Here is a 24,138-nt window from a genome sequence, read left to right as displayed (position 1 = left end):
TTGTTCCCCATATGAGATATATGTAGTTGTAGGAGAACATCACTTGTCAGTCAAAAAGATTTTTATTTTTAAGTACTCTAATCGGGAAACAATCTCGTTAAAAGTGTTCATTTTTATAGGAATATCTTACTAATTCAAATTGAAAAGTCAAAATAGTCTAAGTTTTAAATTGTAGTTGTAATATTACAAATTTTGTAATATCCACAACAACGTCGCAATCACAATTTAAGTTATAATTGTTATATTTTATTACAATATAAATGTTTGCAACGTAACTACAACTGCAACTCTGATTTAAAACTATCGTCCAAATCATGGATGACCGACAATAGCAATTATGACTATAAAATTGTAGATTTTAAAACTTCCATAAAGATATTGCAATCACAATTTTGTGACCACATTTTTCCCTGATGTAAAGATTTGTCATATGTGAATACAAGTGCAATTTTCATAAATGCAATTTAAAAAAAAAAGTAAAAACTCCCTTACTCCCTTGAGCTTATTTTGCTCTTCTATACATAACAAAACTCCACATGGTGTTAATCAATTCAAAGTTTGTGTTCAATTTCAAAATTTTCCGTTTTATTTTTGCAAGATCCATATGAAACCAATGTATTTTTGAAGAAAAAAAAAGTTACACGAAATTATTCACATTAATTTAATAAATATTTTGTATTCTATAACGTTCAAAAGTTAATTTTTAAACAAAATTTAATAATTGTACTAAAATATTATTATGCACTTTGAGAAAACCTCTTAAACCCGCCTTAAACTTCAATTTGTATTGGTTGGATTCTGACATCATAATGTCTCTTCTTACAATCTAGGCATGCTGCCATTGGTGTATATTTGTGATGTACAGTTATAAAACTCTATCACCAAATGTTGATTTAAAGCACTAGTTAGTTAGGTATTTTCTTTTTGAAACGTTAGGTAGGTATCTTCTTTTTGAAACGTTAGGTAGGTATTTTAAGTTCAATATTTCAACAAAAATATTTTAATTTTTTTAAACTAATTTTTATTTATATTTGAGATAAAATAAAATAAAATATATTTAAATTGAATAATTTTTTTATAATTTTTTCTAAAAATATATTTCTATGTTTATATTATCAAGTTAAAACAAATACATTTAAAAAGGAATGTAATTTATATAGGTGATCGATATAAAAAGTTTTTAATTAATCACGACGTTAAAATATTTGACTTTCAATAAGCACATGAAATTACGTAAAACTTTTTTAAAAAAATATATAAAAAAAAATATTTCGAGCGGTTAGAGAATATAAAAAGGAGAGACACATGTAGGATGTATTTCGCTCTAAAAATAAAAGGCACGAACGGCTAAGATGTGATCGTTCTTTGGCGGTGCACGTGTCACCACATGACATTGCCTTCTTTTCTTTTTGTTCTTCTTTTGCTTTTGCTTTGAATTTGAGTGTTCGATGAAATTCTCCCTCACAATCTCGAGATTTAGAACATCGTCTTCCATTCTTCGCATCTCTCTCTATTTGCTCCTCTCAGGTATCAATTCTATAATCCTCACTTTTCCTGTTGCAAGTTTCTTTTTTTCGATCACACGTTTGTATTTTTCATTTGAGTTTCTACTTCCTTTTTCTCTCGTATTTTGATTTTTTCAGTTCTCGTATTTTGTATGACTATAGTCCATAGATCAATCTACTCCAAATATTTTAATTCGAACTTCATAATTCCGATTATGTAACATGAATTGATATCTGAACTACTCGAGAATATAGCAGGGATAGAGAATTGTATCTTGTGTGTGTTACAGAGAGAGTAACTAAAACAGAAAACGCTTCCCTAAAGGGAAAAAATAAAACCATAAGCAGAATTGCCAACACAGTAGAAGCTAGAAGTTTCCTTAAACAACTGAAAATTAAAGAAGAATAATATTGATGATTGTATGTTTTATATTTTTGCTGCATTGCAACAGTTTTGTTTTGTTTTTCTCGCTTCATTTCATTTCAATGGCCCTGTTTGAGACAGCTCAACCGTATATGTGTGTGTATAAAGTTATATGATTGTTAGAATATAAGACTTTGATGTTATGTTAGAGTATGTTAGTTTATTTTATAGGATCAATTTCTAATCTTGGTATATTAGATTATTTCTTAGGATTATTAATACTTATTAGCTTTAATTACTCTGAATGTCCCCTGACTATTTCAGAATATTTAATTAAGTTCATGAACTAGAAATTTTGTAATTTGGTCATTAAACTTGTCGCTAATTTGTAATGAAGACTCTGAACTGAAGTTTAATTGTGTGCCGAAACTTTTAAATTTAAATAATCTGATCTCTCCTAAACTTTTAAATAATTTGGAATGAAGTCCTCAAATTTTTAAATCATTTCAAATTGGTTCCCTATATTTTGGGACCTAATTTCATATTATTTAAATGTTGAAGGAAGGATCTGAATACAAAGTATTTAGGTCAGGGATATGATTACAAATTATTGACAAGTTCAAAGACTCAATTACAAACTATTTTAGTTTCGGGACCTAGTTAAAAATCCCCAAATAGTTTAAGACCTCCAAACTAGTTAAACCTACCTAGTATTATTATTTGTTACCCGACTTCTCTATTTATTTAGGATTGAGTCTATATATCCTAATAAATCGGGATTAGAGTTTAGTCTTTTGTTTCAAGTTACTGTCAAGCTATCTTCAAATTATTGTCAATTTTATTCGAGCTCTTCTGTTACAAAACTTGATAGAGGTCATGGAAGAGAGAAAAGATACACATATTCCCAAATAAAATTGCATTGCAATGAGTAAAGTAATTATAAAGCGACTACGTCTAGTCCTTATATAGGCTAACAAACTAGTAACTAACTAACTACTAATAATCTCTAGTAGTCCCCACAAGTTAGAAGGTATTCACAACACTTGCATCTAATAATTGTCTTCTCCTTTTATCTAAAACCCATAACTTCCACAATGATTATTTCTGTAAATTTCGATTAGCAATACTGTCAAACCATGTATATTTCAGTTACATTTTAGCTGACTTAATTCATTAATTCGCATAGAGTATGAGGATTTTTTATTTTTTTAATGGAGGGTATGGGAATTTATAACTGGACAATACATAAATGTGTAATTTTAACTGTGCTTTAGGGAAAAAATGAGTGGCCGATCAAGTCGCACATTATATGTTGGCAATCTTCCTGGTGATATTCGCATGAGAGAAGTGGAGGATCTTTTCTACAAGGTACTTATATCTAAGACCATTGTATGCACCGTAGTGCTTTTGACTTCTATGCTGAAAGATACACACTTAAGTCATCATCATCACCCTGTTTATGTTCTCTATCAAGTATCATGTACCATCCCATTATTTGCTTTCACCAAAATACCTGCATACATGACACACAATTTATGAAATATAATTGAAGGTCAATATGTCTGGATTTCTATTTCACCAATTACTTTCTTCACTGTCTAAATACAGTATGGCCCTATCGTTGACATTGATTTGAAGATCCCTCCAAAACCACCAGGTTATGCTTTTGTCGAGGTATGCCGGAATTTCATTTTGTAAGGATGTGAAGGGGTATTTATCACACCTTTTTTAGTTCCCTTGTTCTGCCTTATATATTAAACATTATATTGCAGTTTGAGGATGCTCGTGATGCTCAAGATGCGATTTACTATAGAGATGGTTACGATTTTGATGGTTATCGATTACGAGTTAGAATATTTTCCCTTTTTTCTCTTTTCTCTTTTTTGCCTCTACGGGACACTATCAAATTTTGTTATATATGAACTTTTGTTCACTATTTGTTACTGTAGGTTGAACTTGCACATGGTGGACGCAGAAATTCATCATCTGTGGACCGATACAGTAGGCATAGCGGTAGTAGTGGTAGTCGTGGAGTTTCTAGGCGATCTGACTATCGTGGTATGTATTGTTTCCTAGAATAATGTTAATAGTTTTTTAAAATTTGTATTATTGTACAATAGTTTATTCTCATTTTGTTTGTCTTAATTCCCATTTGCACTTAAAAAGAGAATGTTTTGGTTGACCAATTTATTGTCTTTGCAGTTCTGGTGACTGGATTACCTCCTTCTGCTTCATGGCAAGACCTGAAAGTATGGATTGGTTCATTATTCCTATGACCATTTGATACTTGCAATTTTTTTTGCTTGCAGGGATTGATTACATTTTACATTGTATTGGTTGAAAATTAATGAATAATATTTGCTAACTCTGGGTTCTAAATGATTAGGATCACATGCGTAAAGCTGGTGATGTGTGTTTTTCTCAAGTGTTCCGTGAGCGTGGAGGTAAGTGGATTTGGATGCATTTTGGAGCGAGTTTTTATTTTGTGTACAATGGTTGGTTAATGCAGGGGGGTCCTTTAGATAGAGGAGAATGCAAAAAGGATATTGCATGCAAAGTGAGGGAGTAAATATGCAGTAGTTTGATGCGTTGCTGTCAAATAGAAGCTGTAGCGGCACAATAGCGCTATAGCATAGCAGAATTTGAACAAATCGCTATTGCTCCGCAATACGTTATTTAGTACAAGTGTTGTCAAATAGCTGCTATTATGGTGCTATAGCACTATAGCATATCGAAATTTGAACAAACCGCTATTTTTTTCGTGATCCACAATTTTCAACATTTTGATGATAAGCTTTTCTTTGAGCACAAAATAAGCTAATAAAAAATGTTGAGGTGTTTATTTTGGTAGTAATTTCTTACCTTGTAATCTCAAGTGGTGATGATGTGATATTTATGTAGGGGGCATGACTAAGTTTGGGATACAATAAGTCCATGAAACAATGCTATTATGTCTAGCCTTTTTGAGCTGATTTATTTCATTATTTATTTATTTTTTATAATAGTTTCAATAAACTTTCACCACATAATCTTAAAGATGGGTATATTTTGTATGCAGGCTTGACCGGGATAGTTGATTATACCAATTATGATGATGTGAAATATGCTGTAAGTATTCTTAACCTGTATCATCAATTATATATGTTAGGTTTTGTATGTTGCCTATTCTTGAGCTGGAATTTTTGTGGCTGCCATTTTGACCAGCACGGTTATTATGCTTCAATAACTTTGTTTTGTCATACAGGTGAGGAAGCTTGATGACTCGGAATTTCGAAATGCATTTTCTCGGGCATACATACGGGTGAGTGGATATTACTTTTGGCTACATTCTTCATTCTGTTCATGTACTTGCTCTCCGTGACATATCTATCTGGTTGGTTCAGGTGAGGGAATATGATCGGAGTTATTCTAGAAGTCCCAGTCGTGATTCAAGGAGGAGCTATTCTCGAAGTCGCAGCCCATATATATCACGAAGTCGAAGCCGTAGTCTAAGTCATAGCTACAGTGGCAGGAGCAGAAGGTTCATTTTGGTTGCACCGGTCAAGTATGATTTGTATGTATGTATTACAGTAAATTTGAATAATTGATCAAGTGTTAAATTTTGCAGTTTGTCTCCAAAAGCAAAACACTCTCGGCGCTCATTATCTCTTTCAAGGTCAGTTTCTGCCCAATCTTGATATATGTGCAATTTTGTATTAAAATTTAGTCGTTTAACAATAGTATTACATCATTATACTAGGTGTATGCATCTCTCACAGATTTTAAGATTAGTGGTATCATATAGTCAATTTGAAATTGAAAATATAGAACATGATTTACACCAATGGTCTATCTAAATTAAATGCTTAGTAATTTATATAAAATTCATTGGTGCAAAACTTTTTGCCTTTCCTATCTGGCTTTGTTTGTATTCGATTTGATGATTAAATACATGATGGTACATATCCAAATAATTAGATGGTGTTAGATTATATTATGCAGACTCTGGTTGTTAATAGTGAAGCTAGCCATAATTTAATGAGGAGGCCAAATATAAAGGAAAAAAAAAATATTTTTAAAACTAATATATTGAACTTAACTAATAACCAAAAAAAAAAAAATCACAATAACTTTTAATTCTATAAAATATAAATTAAAGCAATATAAAGGAAATAACAACTGACAATAGTTATTTAAAAAGTTTGAGTTCAATGACGTTTTAAATAGTCAAATTCATTTATAACTGATGGTGGACTAAATAGACTATCAATTTCTTTTTTTAATGTAAGCAATTAATTTATTTGCAAGAAACTGGTCTTCTATTTTATTTGAGTTTTGTTTTTACAATTTTTGCTGCCAAAACTCTCTTTGTAGTTATTGAAGAGATTAGAATAATTGAAATAAGATGAACAAAATTATCAATCAAGCAATAATTTTTTATCTGGCTTGTTTCTATTAATTTTAGACAAATAGACTTGTTTTGGGTAGCTATATATAAAAATATATCAACTTATTAAAAAAAGTGGGGTAGCCAAGGCTACTTTATGAATACACTACTCTTTGCCCCTGCTGGTTGTCATGCACCGGCAGAAATAAGATGAGCAAAATTATCATTCAAGTAATAATTTATTAACTGGCTTGTTTCTATTAATTTTAGAAAATAGACTTGTTTTTGGTAGCTAAATATTAAAATATATCAACTTATTAAAAAAAGTGGGGTAGCCAAGGCTACTCTATGAAGACAGTACTCTTTGCCCCTGCTGGTTGTCATGCATCGGCCGAAATAATAGAATGGGTTCTGGCAAATTCTATGATATTTATTACTGCTTTTCACTCAGTTTTTATTCATGTATCTATTTGTGTTTTGGGGAGAGAGCTTGCTTTTCACTAAGTTTTTATTCACATTTATAGTCGTGCAAGCATATCATTATTCATGTTTGATTACATTTTAACATATAAAAATAAATCAATTTATGCCCACCTTTTGCGTAGCTACTATTGTCTGCTTGCTTTCGTGATTATCATTTGAGTGGTGGTATTCAGTCATGTCTCTATTGGTATGTTTTTAAACTACATTGGACCGGCAGAACCCTGTTCGGAAACTTAGTTTGTTAATAATTATACAAGTAAAATTAGTTCATTTCATATGGTCTTCAAGTAAAATTATACAAGTAATTATACAAGTAAAATTTTGTTTCTGGAGTAGCAAAAATTCAGTGTGGCATAAGTATTAGGTAATCAGTTTACCCTAGAATAGCTTGTGGTTGATTTCCTTCCTACCTTAAAGTATTGTGGAATAATTACAGAGATGAGCTGGCAACTTTGATAGCAGTTAGGTGATTTCATATTTAGGTATTTTATCTTTTTTAGAATCAATCGGGTTTTTGTATTTTTAAAAAAATTATTTGTTTTCCAAACTTGCAGTAGGATTGCAACATTTCTCTTGATTCAGTTGAATTTCTGCTAGTTGAGTTTTCCACTGTGTTTATTATTTCAGAATTGGAGAGAAAATTCTTTGAAACGTTGTCTGTTGTCATAAAGATATAATATCTTACCTTTATTTCACATTTAATTAAGAGATGCATTAAATTTTATAGCCTATCAGATTGTCTGGATCCATTTGGTATTGCATTCAGTTTCTTTTGAGGATGGGTTTGTGCTTTTTTGTTTTGCTTTTCTAGAATATTATGATATTCTTAAAGCTCGTCTCATTTATTCTTTTTGTGCAAAGTTTGAGGGAATATATCATTTCCTTATAATTCCAAATCATTTGTCTGAACATAAACATTTTATTATATTCCACCCACTTTGTTCTTATGATAAAGCCTAATGCTATTCCATAGACTTATCAGCATAGTTCTTCATATGTGGAAACGTGGAGAGGGTTGATGATAAAGTTGTCTTCAGCATGGCCGCTAGTTATACTATGTTCATTAGGGTTGACTCTCTTGTTTTCTAGACATGGCCTTTTGCGGCGACCTGGGAACTGCATGTTAGGATCTTGATGGCATGTGGTGCTCAAACGCCTGCAACTTTGTGGTATGAGGTAATGATGTTTTGTTGATGAGCACCTCTGGAACACCTTAACGTTGTGACTAACAATAATGCTAATGTTATATTGATTAAAAACATGGTCTGCGATTGTTGTAGACTGGATGACAGTAGATGGATGAATTGCAATCTAAAAGCTGGATCACTATGAACATAATGCTATTGGTAACAACAATTGCAAATCAGCTTTGTTTCAATTTAAAAACTACAAATAACCTATGCTCTAAGTTCTAGGTTGAGTTTATCCTTCTCTTTAGGATTTCTTTTATTGTCTATCGAGTTGGTTATTTCTTCCCTACAATTCGTTCAAGGTATCATGCACGGCTAACAATACAATTGTAACGCTTGTGCATGATGTTGTGTTCAATTACTTCCCCCCCTCGATTTTGCTCAAGATTTGTGGTAGATTGATTTCTTCCGTTTGATTTTAGTAACTTTGATGTGGAATTTGAACTTGAGCTGCAAGTCATCAAACTTTTTATGGTTCATTCTGGATATTGAATCGAGTTTTGTTTAATTTTTTTGCAGATCCCAGTCGAGATCTAGGTCTCTGAGTTCATCTGTAAGTTTTATCTAAATTGCATAGTTTGAGATTATCTAGAAAAGGGAGAAATGGAGTGACAAATGCAGTTGTATTAAGTTTTCTTTACATTTGCACGATGTTGCTCTTGCCCTAAGATTCTCAGTTTTGCTAAGCTATAGTATAATTAACTTGTAATGGTTTAAACTTTAAACTTCGAATCTAAACGGAAGTTTAAACCTAAAACCAAATTTTAATTTTTTTTCCATTATTTTGTGTGCAATGCAGCCTCGACCTCGACGTCACCAGAGTCGCAGTCCTAGCCAAAGTCCAAGGAGTTTGTAAAAATCTCATTTGGCTTAAGTATGTTAATTGTCCTCTAACTCCTAATTATTTAGATTTCCTATCTCTATTTTATTTTAATGCTTCTTGATGTTCTAATGATAGATCTAATTGACAGGTGAGATCTGCATGCATGAAATCAATGTGTTTAATCCGGGGAGACCACTGCTGAACATGCATTTTCATTCTGTGCTACATCTAAGCTCCAATATAGCTCCATCTAGTTTTGTATTTGAACTTTAAATTTTATAGGTGAAACTATGAAACAAACCTTTAGTTAGCTTCAAAAAAAGAAACCTTTATAGTGCATTTAAATTTATATTGATGATTAGAACGAATTGAAATGATATTGTATTATCAACTCTATGACTAGGTTATGTTACATGCCTTTGGCGTTTAGTAATTTAAATAAACCTGCCAAATAGGATTGGCATAAATATCGGCTTAGCTTATGCATTTCAAGTGATTGTATAGGATTTTTCATGTTGTTAAAGTTCATCAGGAAACTCAACCGAAAATCTTTGGTGGGTAACACACAATCTGATTAGTCATTTGTCTCATAAGTCTCGAGTTCCAAATGAGGTTCATGTTGGGTTCCACTTTTACTTTTAAGACAATAAATGAATTGAAATTCTCGAAGATGTCTATCAGGTATTGCTTGTGAATGAAGTCTTTTTATGGTTACAAAAATTTAGGCGAGAAAATTGCACACGAATTCAAGGCTAAAAACCAGGCTATTACTTTCAACATGAGACATTATTAAACAATACACATCAGACTCAACTTGCGGAAGCTTCAATAACTGTTTAAAGTTTAAACTAAGGGCCTATTTGGGAGTAGAATTTTGAAAGATTATCTTATAAATTTTTTGTTTTTGAGTCGGTTATATTTATATTTTAATATATATTTAAGATATTTTTTTTATAATTATATATATTTGAGATTTTAAAAAAATTAAAAATATAATATAATATATGATGGTATAACATTTCAAACTTATTTTATTTATTTTAAAAATATTTTATAGCTTCTTAATTTTGAAAACAAAAACACGGTCTCATACTCCATAATCTCTCTTCCAAACATATTGTAAGTGTTGTTATGTCACGCTAGATTCTTGAACATATTTAATTACGCATTTGAGCATGAAATATCTATATAAAAAAAATATAATCTTTAGTTAAGTTACACACTTATTCTAACTGTAAATTTTATTTCTCTTGGAAATTTGAAGTCTCCGGTTATACACCATTGTCATATCCTCTGTGGCAATTCTGATTCCGACCAATGTCCACCATTGTCTTTCTTGAGACACCATCAAAAGGAATGGTAAGAACAAAAATTAGTTTTTATTTATAATTATGAGATGTTCTTGAAATGTGTTTTCTGTTGATTATGGAGATGTGCAATGATGAAATTTCTTGTTGCATTTTCTTGATATGGATATGGGTCATTTATGCAAATTAGTACAATTTTGCAACAACAAAAATACAAGGAATGAATGAGCTCTCCCTTAACTTTTAGGGTAAGACTTGAGAGATAGTCACCATGAAAGAAAAATACATTATTTAGGTGTTAGAAAAAAAAAATCCCCTTGATCCTCTAAGTCTCATATTTATATTCACCCCCTCTTAGAGTAACGAGCCTTTGATTCACCAATTTAGACCTATTAGGTTAATTTTGGAATCCTCAAAAGATCCCTCCAACTTAGGTGACTGGCATGACGTGCTAGAGAGAAGTAGAGGTTGATCGGCTCTTGAATTTAGTTGTCTTGAATGGTCTTCTGTTGGCTCTTGAATCCACTGTCTTTATTCAAACTTTTGAATTTTAAAAAATATATATTAAAAAATTACATTTTGAAAGTTTCGAATTCATATAAAATTTTAATATTTTAAAAAAAAATCCATATTTTAGAAGTTTTACCTTCATCTAAAGTTTCAAAAATTTTTTAAACTAAAAAAGAAACTGCATTTCAAAATTTTTCACACTTATCCATATTTTTTAATTTTTTGTAACTTTTAAAAAAAATTGCATCTTAAATTCAACCAAATTTTTTATTTTATTTTTTAAAAAACTATCAAATTTTCGGATATGGAAATAAATAATGTACTTGTATTCAAAAAAAAAATCCAATTGATTAAAAAAGATAAAAACATATTTTCATATACTTTAGGGGTGAAAGATATAGGTGGGGGGATGCACAATAAATTTATTCTTTATGTGTGATTTCAATCCTTCAATTTTTTTTAAATCATCCTTTAATAATTAATTAAACCTTTATGTGTGGTTTTGATCCTTCAAATTTTTTTGAATTGATTTAATCGTCCTTTAAAAATTAATTAAACTGGAGTCTGCTATTAATTTTCTTACTAAAACTTTTAAATTCCCATTTTGTGATGAAAATATTTATACGTAAAACAACGTCAATAAGATTTTTTTTATAAAGTATGTAAAACATAACCACTTGATATTGATAAACTGTTGTTTCTAATAACCAGCCTTGAACTATAATTATTTCAAGTTATGGTACTTCTCATGCAAATTCCATACCTTGGCTCAATTCTTGCACAACAATTTACAAATCACTCTTCCACGTGGTTGAGGTAAAATTACTCAAATTCTCAATACAAAGCATTTGCATGAGCGTTTTTATCAAACATATTTAGTTCACTCACTACAAATTCAACCACAATTGGTCTCATCTCATTCAATTGATTTATCACTTGAAAACACACTCTCCAACATTTCTTCCAAAAACATGATTTTTCCCAACAAAGATACCATCTTTATTTTATGCTTTCCAATGAAGGATCATAAAATAGATGAAGCAAATGTCCATCACACAGCCGTGTGGCTGCCCGGAAAAATCAGTTTCAAGGCCAGCCAGATTATATAATGTACCTTAACATAACAGACCCAAAGGCCAAAACGCCGAAGCAATATGTAACAGTTCTCAAAGCATACATTAGGTTCTGTTTTTCCATAGTAATGGAAGTCTGCTTCAGTGAACAGAACATAAGTGTATTACCGATTTTGTGACGGCATTCTATCTGATCCGTGCCTTAAACGAAAGCTGCCAGACCTGGTACTTGGGTCTGACCTGTTGGTGTTTTGGTGGTATGATCTCCAGCCTGGATCTCTATCAGCTTGGCTCAATGACAACGAAGGCAAGTGATCTCTTTCCCAAGTATGGAAGCGACTTGGTAGATAGTTTTCTTCTTGGAAATTACGTCCTGATGATGAACTTGATGGGATAAGGAAGAAGCCACCACTTTGGTCTGATGATGTGGCCACTGGTAGAGTTGAACCACTGTGACTGCTAGCTCTTCGGGTGACAGAAGCAACAGGTGCCCGCATTGTAGTTGAGTTAGGATGTTGCTGTGGTTGATAGTATGCCTGAAGTGCCTGCACTCTATCACGAGCTCGAGCATTGCTACCGGGATAAGGAGGGATCATTGAGGAACCAATTGAGCTACCTGCTCTGACAGCAGAACTGCAGAAATTAAATGTGCATCAAATGCTTGTTATAACTCAAACAATAAAGCTTCCAATATCAATCTCATGAGCAAATTTCTACTAGCCAATAAAGATACCGAGATCCATCATTTTTTATCAATTAGCTTACATATAGCCAAAATTAATTGCATACTTAAATCCCATAGGACCGAAAAATTGGTATATATTACATCAAATTACATGTGAGCGATTCACTCACTTGAGAAAGGGATGAATTGATTCTAAAGAGGTACCTACCTGTGACCAACAAGAAAAGGATGCATAAAAGATCCTGATCTTGGTACATCCGAACCACCCCTAACTGGCCTTTGACTACCTGGTGACGCCGAGGGTTGATCAGCAGCAACTAGACGACTGCTTGCAGTCGAGAAAGGAGGGGAATGGTGCTCCCAACTGTGATAATGAAGATCCATGGCAGGAAATGTGTAGGAGGTTGGCATGTCATTAGGCACAGATGAGCCATTCCAATGATTGAAGTTAGGTGCTTCTGATACAGATCCACCCGAATTGGAGGAGGATGGGTGTATTGGTCCAAAGTAAGCAATATACGGACAAGGATGACTAGCAGATGATACAGCTGTATGTTCACCAAATACAGCATGTTGTCCCATCATATCAGGATCTGCATCTCATAATTTCAGTAAATTAATGTATCTGGTGCATACAAGGGTCAACTTAAAAAATGGGGAGGCGTTATTAGAAGGAAAAGGGATATCTTACATGCAGTTGATGAAAATTCACCTTCCCTGGAAAAATCAGGAGCATAAATATAAGTTGCATAAACAACCTAACATTTTCTTTGGTGTGTGTGTGTGGGTGGGTGAAGGGATACTCTCAAAAAGCCTAAATTTAAGAAACATTAAAAAGTTAAATCATTATTTATTAGCCAACATATTGAGCAAGCTAGGTCAATTTGGCTAGAGCATTCAACACAATACAAAACATATAGCACTATGAAGTTCCACCTTTGGCAAAGGAGAGGCAAGCCAACCAAAAGGGTGCATCCCATTTTAACAATCTAATTAGAGCACATTTGTAAGGGAAATCTTTTATAGCTCAACACATCAAAAGTATGATTAACAGCCTATTAGACCTAGATTAAATTCAATAATAAATATGCAACAGCCGTTCATACAAGCTTCAAGTGCAATAACAAGAAATGAACTGAAATTTAGCCAAGAATGTAATACAAGCCGTCGAGGCCAACTTAAAAGAATAAAATATGTACTTTAGCTGAGCCTTCTGTTGCAGCTGTGATAAAGAGTACTCTGATAGGTCTGTTATTGTTAGTTAGTTAATTAGGTTGGGTTAATTAGTTTGTTAGTGTGTTGAGAGATAGGTAGGTCCAATGATGCATGCTGCCTATAAATAGAGAGAAGTTATTAGAGACGGAGGCATCTTGTAAATTGAGTAATTTAGGGTCTTTTTCGCATTGGGAGGTGAGAAAACCCTCAAAGAGCTGCCATTATTTTGTAATCAAAGGGGTTTCTTCTCCATTTTTCTGTAATAATGCCAGTTGGGTCTAGCATAGTCATAGTGTCATAAAAAATTAGTCAATTACATTACAAAGGAAGAAAAGGACAGGAGGTAGCAAAGACGGGTACTTCAAAGTGCATTATTACAGATACTACGGTGGCAGCAATAGCAAAGCAACAAACAAAGGTCATCATCTAAAGTGAGCCGGTCTTTAAATTCACCCTTGCTTGCTTATCCACTTTAGTGACAAATGACGACTATCCCAAAGCAAAACATTAATGTGTGTGAGTTGTGGAGTGCAGTAAGCAAAAATGCCAGCCTCCACGAATAGATGGTAAAAGAATTCAGACCTGATGGATACCCATGAAGAAACAGTCAGACCAATCAGTCACAATGGTTTCCCCATTAGTTGAAACTACAAGTTGTATGAGTTAAACTCAAGCAACTTCACTGAAAATTTGACAGTTTCTACCAAAAATGGACAAGTCCATGTGCTTATGATGATTCCCAAGCAACTACGCCAGAAGTCATACTCTGGATTAAACAATTGGAAATAATTTCTTTTTTTGGAATAAATACTTAACCGAGCAACTAAGAAACCAACTTTGAATTTAATGATGCTACTGCCTACAAAATCTTAATACGTGTAAATATATTTCGCCTATTTACCAAAAGAATGTTTCTAAAATTCAACCACATTTGACTTCAACTATCCGAATTAGGTTCCATAATAAAATCAAACACATGATTTTAGTGATCACTTACTTCTCATTGCAACAACCACTTATATATATGGTTATGTGATGAAAGTGGAACCAAATTGGATTAGTAAAAAGTCACAGACAGCACCAATACCACCAAAGAATGTCTACAAACCAGCCAAAGAACAAAATAATATGTATGACAAATGACAAGTTCAAGCCTCTAAATTCAAAGAGATAAGTTTGTATTTGTGGAATGTTAATTGTGCTTACTCGTAAGATGATGGAAGTCGTGTCAGGTTGCCGAATGGGCACCAATGAACTCCAAAGGACTGCAGAAACCATTTAGGGGAAAATGTAGTCAATGGACAGCAAAAAATTGTCTATCAAGATAATAAAAGGGAACAAGAAATAATTTCAAATAAAAGAGGTTGTGGCAACCTTGACAGCCTTGAAACACCAACCACTTACACGTAGAAGATTCGATTTTGTCTACATCATTTATGTACTATAAATGGCAATGGAGTAAAATAATGCATTGGCAGATAATAGTGGTGCAGTGGTAGTAGGCTTTGACTTGCTTACAGATTAACAAAAGGTCTACGTATGAAGGCATATGGTAGATGAAGTTGAAACTAATATCAGGTCTGATATGATTACGAAGTAATAATTTGAGTAGCTAAATAACTTTTCTTTTGCTCCCAGCTATAACTTTCAAATAACTTCATGTAGTCAGTAGGCATGCTAATGCAAATAGGCACGATGTTGATCACTCCCCAAAACCTTTTTGTTTTTGATAAAGTCAAGCAAAGAACACGTTTGTAAATTCCTCTCGCTCTATCAAGAGTCTTTTTCATATGAGAGTGAAAGAAGTAAATCTATACTACTACATCGAACCATGAACAGTAAAAATTAAACATAAAGTCATATGACTTTTAAATAACCATGTCGTCATTAAATAACTTCAATCTTAACCATCAATGTGGTGACTATATGGTCAAGATTTACTCTTCTTAAAAGAAGCATCTGTGTCGAGCTCTTCAGCAAGTATGAAATAAAATTCCAAGAAAACATAAATCTGATAGGAATTTACCATTTCAGAGTAGTTTAAATCATATAGGTCCTCATCATGCGTCCAGTCATCCATGTTGAATTCTGGATATGACCGACAGCCGTTAGCATAAAGCCACTGACCTTTCTCAATCTTCCGACAATTAGGGCATTGCATTGCTCCTTTTATATTGAATGCCGAACCAATGCAATCTACATGACATAAAGAAAGTATATTAAGTACAAAAATATGATAACTAACAAATAGGAGCTATCGGCTTGTTTGAAATAGATTCAAGTAAAAACATGAAAGCAAGAAGAATTGCCTTAAAACAAGCACAACCATTGTTATTAATCGCAGATAGGAACCAATGGGGTCGAAACGATATAGCGGGATAGCACATAGCAAAATGACTACTATTCTAAATTTTCTATAAAAATTCAGTAATTAATAATATATGTATAAATGCTCAAGAGTTACTCACAATTCTGTGATAGGGATGTTTTTCAATTTTTATTTCACAAGACATGAACATTCACCAAAAAGAAATACCCGGCCCATTGTTGGGCTTATTATAAGCCCATAACGTGAAACCCAAACCCTTAATCTGAAAATGAAATGTCTTCTTCTAAATAAAACGTACACAGCTCTCTTACTGCCATAACTAACTGCTGCACTATTGTGTACTGTAATCCAAGTCCTAACACATACATGCATCTTTCTTCTCCTCCTTCGTTTCTTCTTGTATTTTCGTTGTTTTTCTTGCTTCTTCGTTTCTTCTCTACATGTGAAGGCACTGGGCAAAAAACACCAGGTTGTGGTAGCAAGGTCACCAAAAAGCAATGGATCATGCAGTAATAGAGTGGGGTTTTCAGATGATTTCATCATCTCAGCCTTTTTGCATGCATAGCGTCGTGGCATCAGCCACTAATTAAAAATAAGACACAACCAAGTCTAAATAGAGGCCACTAGCCGCTCAGCTCCCATGACAGCTTGATAGCCCTACTATCGCATGCTATTGGTAATTCTGCACAGCATTAAATGTTTTCTCTTTCCGCATGCCCGCCACAGAATACATTAGATGGTTGGGGTACAAGGAGGTCTAGGTAAAGGTCACTTGAGATCAATTTTTAACGACAACCATCAATATACCAAAAGTAATTGCCAATTTCATTGAATTTATGCATCTCTACAGATTCTTGGTCACGACCTCACCTTCTACCGACTCTGGCACATGATGCCTCAGTCATTCCATTGTATCCCTCCTCACCGATCAGTCTCAGTCCTGTTAAGCCACCTATGCTTTTTATCGTCATATAATTTGTATAACAAAAATTCATAATAGCACCATCCCGTTATTTGCAATCCCATTATCTACAATTCAGCGTAACAGCAGTATATATATATAAAAAATTACATAACAAAACTTAGCCATCAATGATAATATAATTCCATAATCAAACTTCTGCATAAGTTTCATGTTCGGTGTAATTCTTAAATTGTTTTTTTGCACAAAGCACCTGAAAACTGTCTTCCGAAGTTTTTAAGTAGACACTATAACCTCAAATTATACATGATCCAATCAATGCATACGGCTAACCATGACTCCACAAGAAAACTGCATATGTCAATCAGAAATTCCTCCAATTTCACGGCAAGTTAGTCAAAATGTCTCGATTAGAGTAACAGCAATTCAACAAGACCAACATAATTTCCAACTTTGGCTTAGATAAAGATCAATTTCTATCCACTATAAATCACGAAAATTGATCTACATGCCCACAATTCCATCATTAAAAGCTAACTTCACAAGAATCAAAATCCGGAACAACATCAAACAGCACGTGTAACGGATCAAATTCCATAGTTTCCAAAAGAGAGATAAACATCCAATCGCAACAATTATTCACAATAGCTACCTTTCTTCAAATAACCACAAATCAGAATCACTAAACAAACAAAGCAACAGGATCCTATAAAATAAACTGCAAAACTCATATGGTTTCATAACCTCCAAAAGCAATAAACATATATAACAAAGAATCAAAGTCATGCATAGTAACGGGAAAAGCTTAAAAAACAAAACGTAGATCTCAATTGTTGTAGTTCAAAGTTCAAACCAATAAAATGGTAAAATTCCATCGAATTTGCATGCCTTGAGAGAGAGAGAGAGAGAGATGAAAGTTACCAAGATGAAATTGATGTCCACAAAGAAGCTTAGCCAAGGATCTATCTCCATTATCGGTAACAACATCGAGACAAATTGAACAAGACACTGAACCAAAAAACTTGCTTCCTCGACCATCTCCTTCATCCACAACCTTATTATGATTATGATGATTGTGAATTTTAATATCCTCTTCCTCGTCTTTACCAAGACCCATTACAAACAAAAAAAACCCTAAAAATCGGAAAATAAAACCGGGGGAATATAGAAAGTAAATTCAAATTGGTGTTTGTGTCTGGAATATTATTTATTTATTTGAATATTTGCGAAATGTTTGTTTGTGTCTGAATTAGGACATGGATCAGAAAACTATGAGATCTAAGGTCTTCTTGGTTTCGGTTGGTTTGGAAGAAGGAATGAAGAAAGAAAAGACCAAGTATTGACCATATATTATATCTTGTTTATATGGCTTGATTTTTTTATTTTTCATTTATTCTTCCCATTAATTACTCCTCATCTTTTTTGTCCAATCACACCCTGCGATTCATCCGCGGACTTCGCTATTTTTCCACTCTACTTCTTTTTTACCCTCGATATTATCTTATTTACAAAAATTATATGAATAAATATTATTTTTATATTTAATATAATATTTTAATTATATTTTTGTTTTATTAAAAAAAATCAGATGAATTAATGGACACTTATACAAATACTTACAACTTATTAAGGAGGTTCTCACAATCACTAAAGTTGATTCCACATCCTTATAAAAAATGAGTTAAATTATTAGCAAACTAAATAAAAATTTATGGATTTTTTTTTGTCTTATAAAAGACGGTAAATTTGCATTGTGTAAAATCTAAACTGATGCGTTTTATTTTTTTAAAGTGTAATATTTTATGCTAAAATTAGTTAATGTTGTGTAATGTGATCGTAAATTTTGTATGATCAACAAAATATTTGATTGTGTTGATACAAGTGTCCAAAATTTTAGAGATGATTTTGAGAATTTACTCAAAATTCCATCCAACAATCTACCATATGCAAAAGAATAACAACATCCCACCTAGGTTTTTTTTCTTCAAAAAAGTCAATATAAAATAACATAACAGTTATTCATTGGATAAGATGTACTTAGAATAATATACCGAGAGGAAATTCATACTATAGAAGCGAAAAAACAAACTATCAACACACAAAAAACAAAACTAACCAAGTTATGGAGTTGCTCCACCAAAGATTAAAGTAAAAAAAACTCTTTAGTATTATATTTTAACCATCACTGTGAAACAATCTTGATGCAATCTACCATCTTAGAATCATTTACAACAACTTGATTAAACGCAATCGTTACGTACATTCCACAATATCCATAAACACGTTGTCCAAACAACCTTTACAATCCGTTGAACTTTTCTTGAATTAAGAAGAAGCCCGTGAAATTGAAAAACATGATTTGGTGCACAATTGGGTAATACACTTTGAACACTCAGTCAAACAAGAATATCAAACCAAACTCGACCAAAGTTATTACATTAAACAAAATATGTGTTGTAACGATTCATCTTTTTCACATCCCAAACAACGAAGACATCGATCGCCTAACACACCACGCAAAGATACGTTGAGAGGTATCAACTTGTTCCACGTGATATCGAAGAAAAAAAATGGATTTTCTTCAACACTTAAATCATCTAACAACTATTTGTAAGCGGTTTTGACTGAATACTCGTCCCATTGGTCGCGCTGTCAACATCACATGTCTGATTCATTTTCCTGCAAGACCACTGAATCCAACAAGAAATTACAATCTAGTAATAACTCTTTATTCCAAACAAATAAATTTCTCCTTCACCTCCAAACCTACGCCCAAGCTTAAATGTTTCAGCTACCGATCTATTTTTCTCAACCACCAACACGTTAAACTAACAAAACTTATCACATAAAGCACGTCCCTTCACTCAATTGTCATGCCAAAACGAAGTATCTCTACCAAACTAAAATTTTATAAAACCAATTTTCCATTTCACCATCCAACCCATCATAAAACTAAACACAAATATTTCCACCAACTCAATGTTAACCGACAAGCAACATTATATCCCTCTACCATATACTTATTAGCCAACACTTTAAAGCCAATACTATTTTGATCAGTTTTCAATCACCAACCTCGTTTACCTAACACAACATAGTTGAAATATCTCATTCTATGCATACTCAAATCTCATTTCACCTTAGGAAGTCATACCTTCTATCATATTACCTAGTTTATTTTTTAAGCGTCCTCACTACCACCCCACAAAAATAATTTTAAAAAAGTCTCAATGTGAGAAAGGATACATGATGGAGCCCTGAAGAAATAAAAGAAGCAAATCAATAGAGCAAACAAGATATCTTTAAGAAGAACGAGATGGCTGCTCATAAACAAATTACGACTCTTTTAATCAGACAACCGCACTTTAATCCTTTAGACCAAATAATTCTAAAATGACAACCTTTACAGATTACCACTAGTAAGAAATCTCAAATATTTAAAAGGTAGTTGACCAACCTTACAATTACGCACCACTAAGACTTCATCCACATTCTTAGCAATATAGTTCTCATGCAAGGGAACAAAATCTAAAAAACTCACAATCAATCGAAGTTCCTTCAAGTGAAAATAGTGTCATAAGCAATGAAGAATCTATATATTTAAAATATACACAACTTTTTGGGATAGTGAGGTGAAGTCCTCATATAACGCTATAATTTACCTGAACGACGTAACATTAAAAAAAATCTCTATATGTTGATGTATTTTAAGTATTAAATGATATATTGCAATATAGTTTTATTATTTTTTAAATATTCAAATATTTAAATTTAATAACAATTTAAAAAAAAAATATATGTTTCTCTATTACCCTTGATCTCAGTCCAACCTGCTCATTATCGAGTTGATTTGATGGGAAAATCACAGATTAAAAACTTAACTCAACCCATATAAAAATGATCGATTTGAGTATCGAATTTAAATAAAAATAATTCAACTCAAACCCATATACACTCTATTTACATGCGATTTTATAAAGAATTAATGCACTTATCTAATTTTAATAATAATAAAGACATAATGATAATAATTTAAATATAAGAAATTTGGGTCATATTTAAAGTAATAATTTTAGATGCACAATTTTAAATTGTTATTATTATCGATAAAATTTTTTAAAAAAAATTATTCATTAAGTATTGTGCTCAAAAGAAATAGAGAGGTTGGTTACTATAAATAAATAAATAAATAAATATATATATATATATATATATATATATATATAAACATTCTTTTTTAGAAAATTGAGATGATATATATAGTACTTAATTTACAAACAGAAAAATCTAAAACAAAAACTCAATCACGGGTGGTCGTGTAGTCACAGTATTGAGATTGTCACAAGATTGAACTCATATTGTAAGTTGATCGACAAATAACACCTAAAAATTTACACATGAAAAATAAAAATAAAAATATAAAAATTGCGAGTTTAAATTTAAATAACCACAAAAAATATTAAATCTAATAAAATCAATTATTTTGTCAATTGTGCTAGACTTACAACAAACACGCCTTTATTATGTATTTTTATCCTAATTGCAAACTCACAACACATCATATCATTTCATTTGAAAAAAAAATATCATATCATTCAACCAATTAAAAGTAGAAAGAGAATATATTCCCATGGCTAGGAAAGAATATTTCGTGCCGCATACATTCCCAAATTTTAATCATCTGTTAGTCTATTAGGAGCATACATTCCCATATCTAATCCCTAGTATATAACTCGTGCGTCGCACAAATACAAATTATTATACAAATTATTATTTTAATAAATATATTGTTATATTAATTTATATAATATAACAATTTGAATTAACATTGATATTTAAGACATATTTTTATTGGCATTGACATTAAAGACATAATTTGAATTTTATCATCAATTCAATTCCATACAAAAAAATAACTTACAATAAACAAATCTAAATCGTAAAAAGAATGTTGTCTACATGTTTACAAATTATTGAAAATATCTTTCTACACATAGGTTTTTCTTCTTCATCTAAAATAACAATCTTCAATTCTTCCATATACTTTACTCGTGAAATAGCCACATAGAACTGACCATGAGTAAATAAAGATCACTTTAAATACAAAACAACTTGAGAAAGAGATTGATTTGACTCTTATTTATGGTAATTGTAAAACACAACGACAATGAAAGTTGTCTTATCTGGGATTTAAATGGGAAAGATGGATCAGATGAAACTAAATTCATCCTTGATATATAAATCTTATCACAGTTGCTCCAATAAATATTTGTACACAGTTCATTTATGAACAGTCTTTTTCCATTACATTGTTCATTAGCTTGATCAATGTTATTCAAAAACATGACTGGAACACCAATCTTAAATCTTAATCGGTGATTTGGAATTCCTGAATATTTAATGACATTCAAAAATGCAGGTGTGAACCAATCTCCATGCACAACAAAATTTTCATCAAAAAGGATAGTTGAGTCTGAACTAATATATTATTTTTCCTCACTTGGAACTAATGATAAAACATAATCGTTAACGATATCTACAGTATCATGAGTCAGATCAAGTATTGCCCTATCTTCATAGTATTTCAGATTGTTCATGTTCTGTAAAAGCAATGAATATGTCAATTCATAATATAAAGTTAGTATTTCAATAAATAAAATAAAATAAAAGAATTGAATAAGTTAGTTGGTAGTACTTCTAGTTTACTTTTAACCTTAATTGAGTTTGAAAGAAATATTTTCAGGGTTGAATAAAAGCTTAGTACAATTCATTGCATTTTATAGTTGACTTTTACCATTAAACATCTTTACTTTTAGAAACTGAGCAAGTACAACAACATTTTGATTATAACCGGATTGCAAATTCATCAACATAAGATCCAAACAATGCACATTCAATCCTTATACTACATAAAGAAAACAAAATTAGTTAATAATTAATATAAAAAGTTATTAAATACTAAACAAAAATTATATAATATAAAAAACCTCCCTCATCAACCTATAACTCAAAAACTTTAAATGTTATATTGACACAATTCCTAAAATAATAATGATTAAACTGTCAATAACTAAAATAAAATAATAATGACATATTGAACTAAATTTACCAATCAAGTAATTCATGTCAACATTTCGAATTTATGGTAATGAATTGAATGAGTACGAATAGGTTGTGAGCTCGGACCATTGTACCATTTGCAAATTCAATTTGAATTGATATTCGGTTTTTCTATATTCTCCAGAGTTAGACGCAACACCAAGAGAACGAAAATTATACACATCTCCCTCATGAATATTAGTCTCAAATCGAGAAATAAGAAATTTTTGTAATATTGCTTGAATTTTATCACCCTAAAAGTATGAAACAGAAATTTGTTAAATTAATAACATAACAAATATTTTTGTGTATAATTTAAAACTTTGAATTTATAAAAGAAATAATTAAATCTTGTCACCCATCAATACTATTTTCATCGCATAAGTGAAAAAGATGAATAAGTGGCAACCATTGTTTTGAATTTTAGGTATGAAATTCTCTATCTATCCTCAAAATTTATCTCCATTTTATACAACCATTGTGAGAATAATTCTCTCTTATTTTATCTTTTAGGGATAAAACATATTTTTGCCCCAATAAAACAGGGTCTATCTAGTTGCAAAGACTTCTTTACATGTTTTAGTGTTGTAGAGTATCTCTAAACTCCTATGACCAAATATACGACCCACATTTTTACATTGGCCTATTGCCCATCAAGTTTGTCACGTCTAATGGTGCAACCTTTTCATTGCATTTTAACTTTAGAACATAAACTTCAAATTTAATCCGCACAATTAACGAACCTAATATAATTCTCTTTAAAATAACAATTAAATGCAATTACATATATAATTATTCTGTAAAAATATTGTGTTTTTATTTTGTGAAAGTGTGTTTATTCTTTCTTTATAAAAAACTCTTGAAATGAGACATTGTCATAGAAATAAGATGACTCATAATTAACGAGAATGCATTTTCATAAATAGTGAAAACATCTTTTTGAACCTTTATTTATTTATAATAACATAAGCAATTTTTAACTTCCAAAATCTTTTAGAAAATAAAAATTAAGCTGTTTCCACAAATAAACGGTTCATTAATTTTACAAAATTATTCTTATTAACAATTAATGTGTTTCTCACTACCATTGTTTAAAAGTAAAAAAATATACTATTTGAAAAAAATAATATACTTAATTAATTTTAGATCATAAAATAGAAAATAACATTTTCTTTTTAAAGTAACGATGGATAGATACAACTGAGCATTTAGATATTTTTTCTTTTTCTCACCAACCTTCTAGTAGGGGGTATAGTTTACTTAGCAG

At 31.5% G+C, this 24,138-nt stretch overlaps 2 protein-coding genes across 6 annotated transcripts; one reads left to right on the top strand and one right to left on the bottom strand.

The window, feature by feature from the left end:
* Positions 1 to 1,387: 1,387 nt before the first annotated feature.
* On the top strand, positions 1,388 to 9,402 carry LOC101494268 (serine/arginine-rich splicing factor SR30-like). 5 transcript variants are annotated; one of them, XR_001143640.3, is made up of 16 exons: positions 1,388 to 1,527; positions 3,144 to 3,237; positions 3,478 to 3,543; positions 3,642 to 3,716; positions 3,819 to 3,927; positions 4,072 to 4,118; positions 4,256 to 4,313; positions 4,928 to 4,977; positions 5,114 to 5,170; positions 5,253 to 5,389; positions 5,477 to 5,524; positions 7,808 to 7,894; positions 7,999 to 8,064; positions 8,428 to 8,461; positions 8,708 to 8,782; positions 8,880 to 9,208. XR_001143640.3 is itself a non-coding variant. In XM_004495640.3 (14 exons), the coding sequence occupies exons 2-13, from the start codon at positions 3,151 to 3,153 to the stop codon at positions 8,762 to 8,764; spliced, it is 825 nt and encodes a 274-aa protein (XP_004495697.1). In that variant the 5' UTR covers positions 1,388 to 1,527; positions 3,144 to 3,150; the 3' UTR covers positions 8,765 to 8,782; positions 8,880 to 9,402. The 5 variants fall into 5 exon arrangements, 2 of the variants coding, with proteins under 2 accessions (XP_004495697.1, XP_073223924.1); XR_001143642.3 differs by having other exon boundaries at positions 7,701 to 7,894; XR_012162776.1 differs by lacking the exons at positions 7,999 to 8,064; positions 8,880 to 9,208.
* A 1,933-nt stretch (positions 9,403 to 11,335) lies between these two features.
* LOC101496304 (E3 ubiquitin-protein ligase RFI2-like) lies at positions 11,336 to 18,126 on the bottom strand. Its single transcript, XM_004495649.4, has 6 exons — positions 17,694 to 18,126; positions 15,548 to 15,717; positions 14,728 to 14,786; positions 12,998 to 13,023; positions 12,515 to 12,899; positions 11,336 to 12,254 (listed from the first exon to the last, which is right to left on the bottom strand). The coding sequence occupies exons 1-6, from the start codon at positions 17,887 to 17,889 to the stop codon at positions 11,786 to 11,788; spliced, it is 1,305 nt and encodes a 434-aa protein (XP_004495706.1). The 5' UTR covers positions 17,890 to 18,126; the 3' UTR covers positions 11,336 to 11,785.
* Positions 18,127 to 24,138: the final 6,012 nt, after the last annotated feature.

Source organism: Cicer arietinum, chromosome 4 (assembly GCF_000331145.2).
Source record: "Cicer arietinum cultivar CDC Frontier isolate Library 1 chromosome 4, Cicar.CDCFrontier_v2.0, whole genome shotgun sequence".
In the NCBI taxonomy this organism is placed as follows: Eukaryota; Viridiplantae; Streptophyta; class Magnoliopsida; order Fabales; family Fabaceae; genus Cicer; species Cicer arietinum.
The sequence above is the reverse complement of the archived record's forward strand: the minus strand, read 5'-3'. Positions and strand labels throughout refer to the sequence as shown.

Coding starts and splice junctions, on each gene's coding strand:
- LOC101494268 (XM_004495640.3), top strand. CDS start 3,151: ATGAGTGGCCGATCAAGTCGCACATTATATGTTGGCAATCTTCCTGGT. Junction 3,717..3,818: donor TTGATGGTTATCGATTACGA/GTTAGAATATTT, acceptor TTGTTACTGTAG/GTTGAACTTGCACATGGTGG. Junction 5,525..8,427: donor CGCTCATTATCTCTTTCAAG/GTCAGTTTCTGC, acceptor ATTTTTTTGCAG/ATCCCAGTCGAGATCTAGGT.
- LOC101496304 (XM_004495649.4), bottom strand. CDS start 17,889: ATGGGTCTTGGTAAAGACGAGGAAGAGGATATTAAAATTCACAATCAT. Junction 13,024..14,727: donor CGACTTCCATCATCTTACGA/GTAAGCACAATT, acceptor TGATTTTTCCAG/GGAAGGTGAATTTTCATCAA. Junction 12,900..12,997: donor TGAATTTTCATCAACTGCAT/GTAAGATATCCC, acceptor TATGAGATGCAG/ATCCTGATATGATGGGACAA.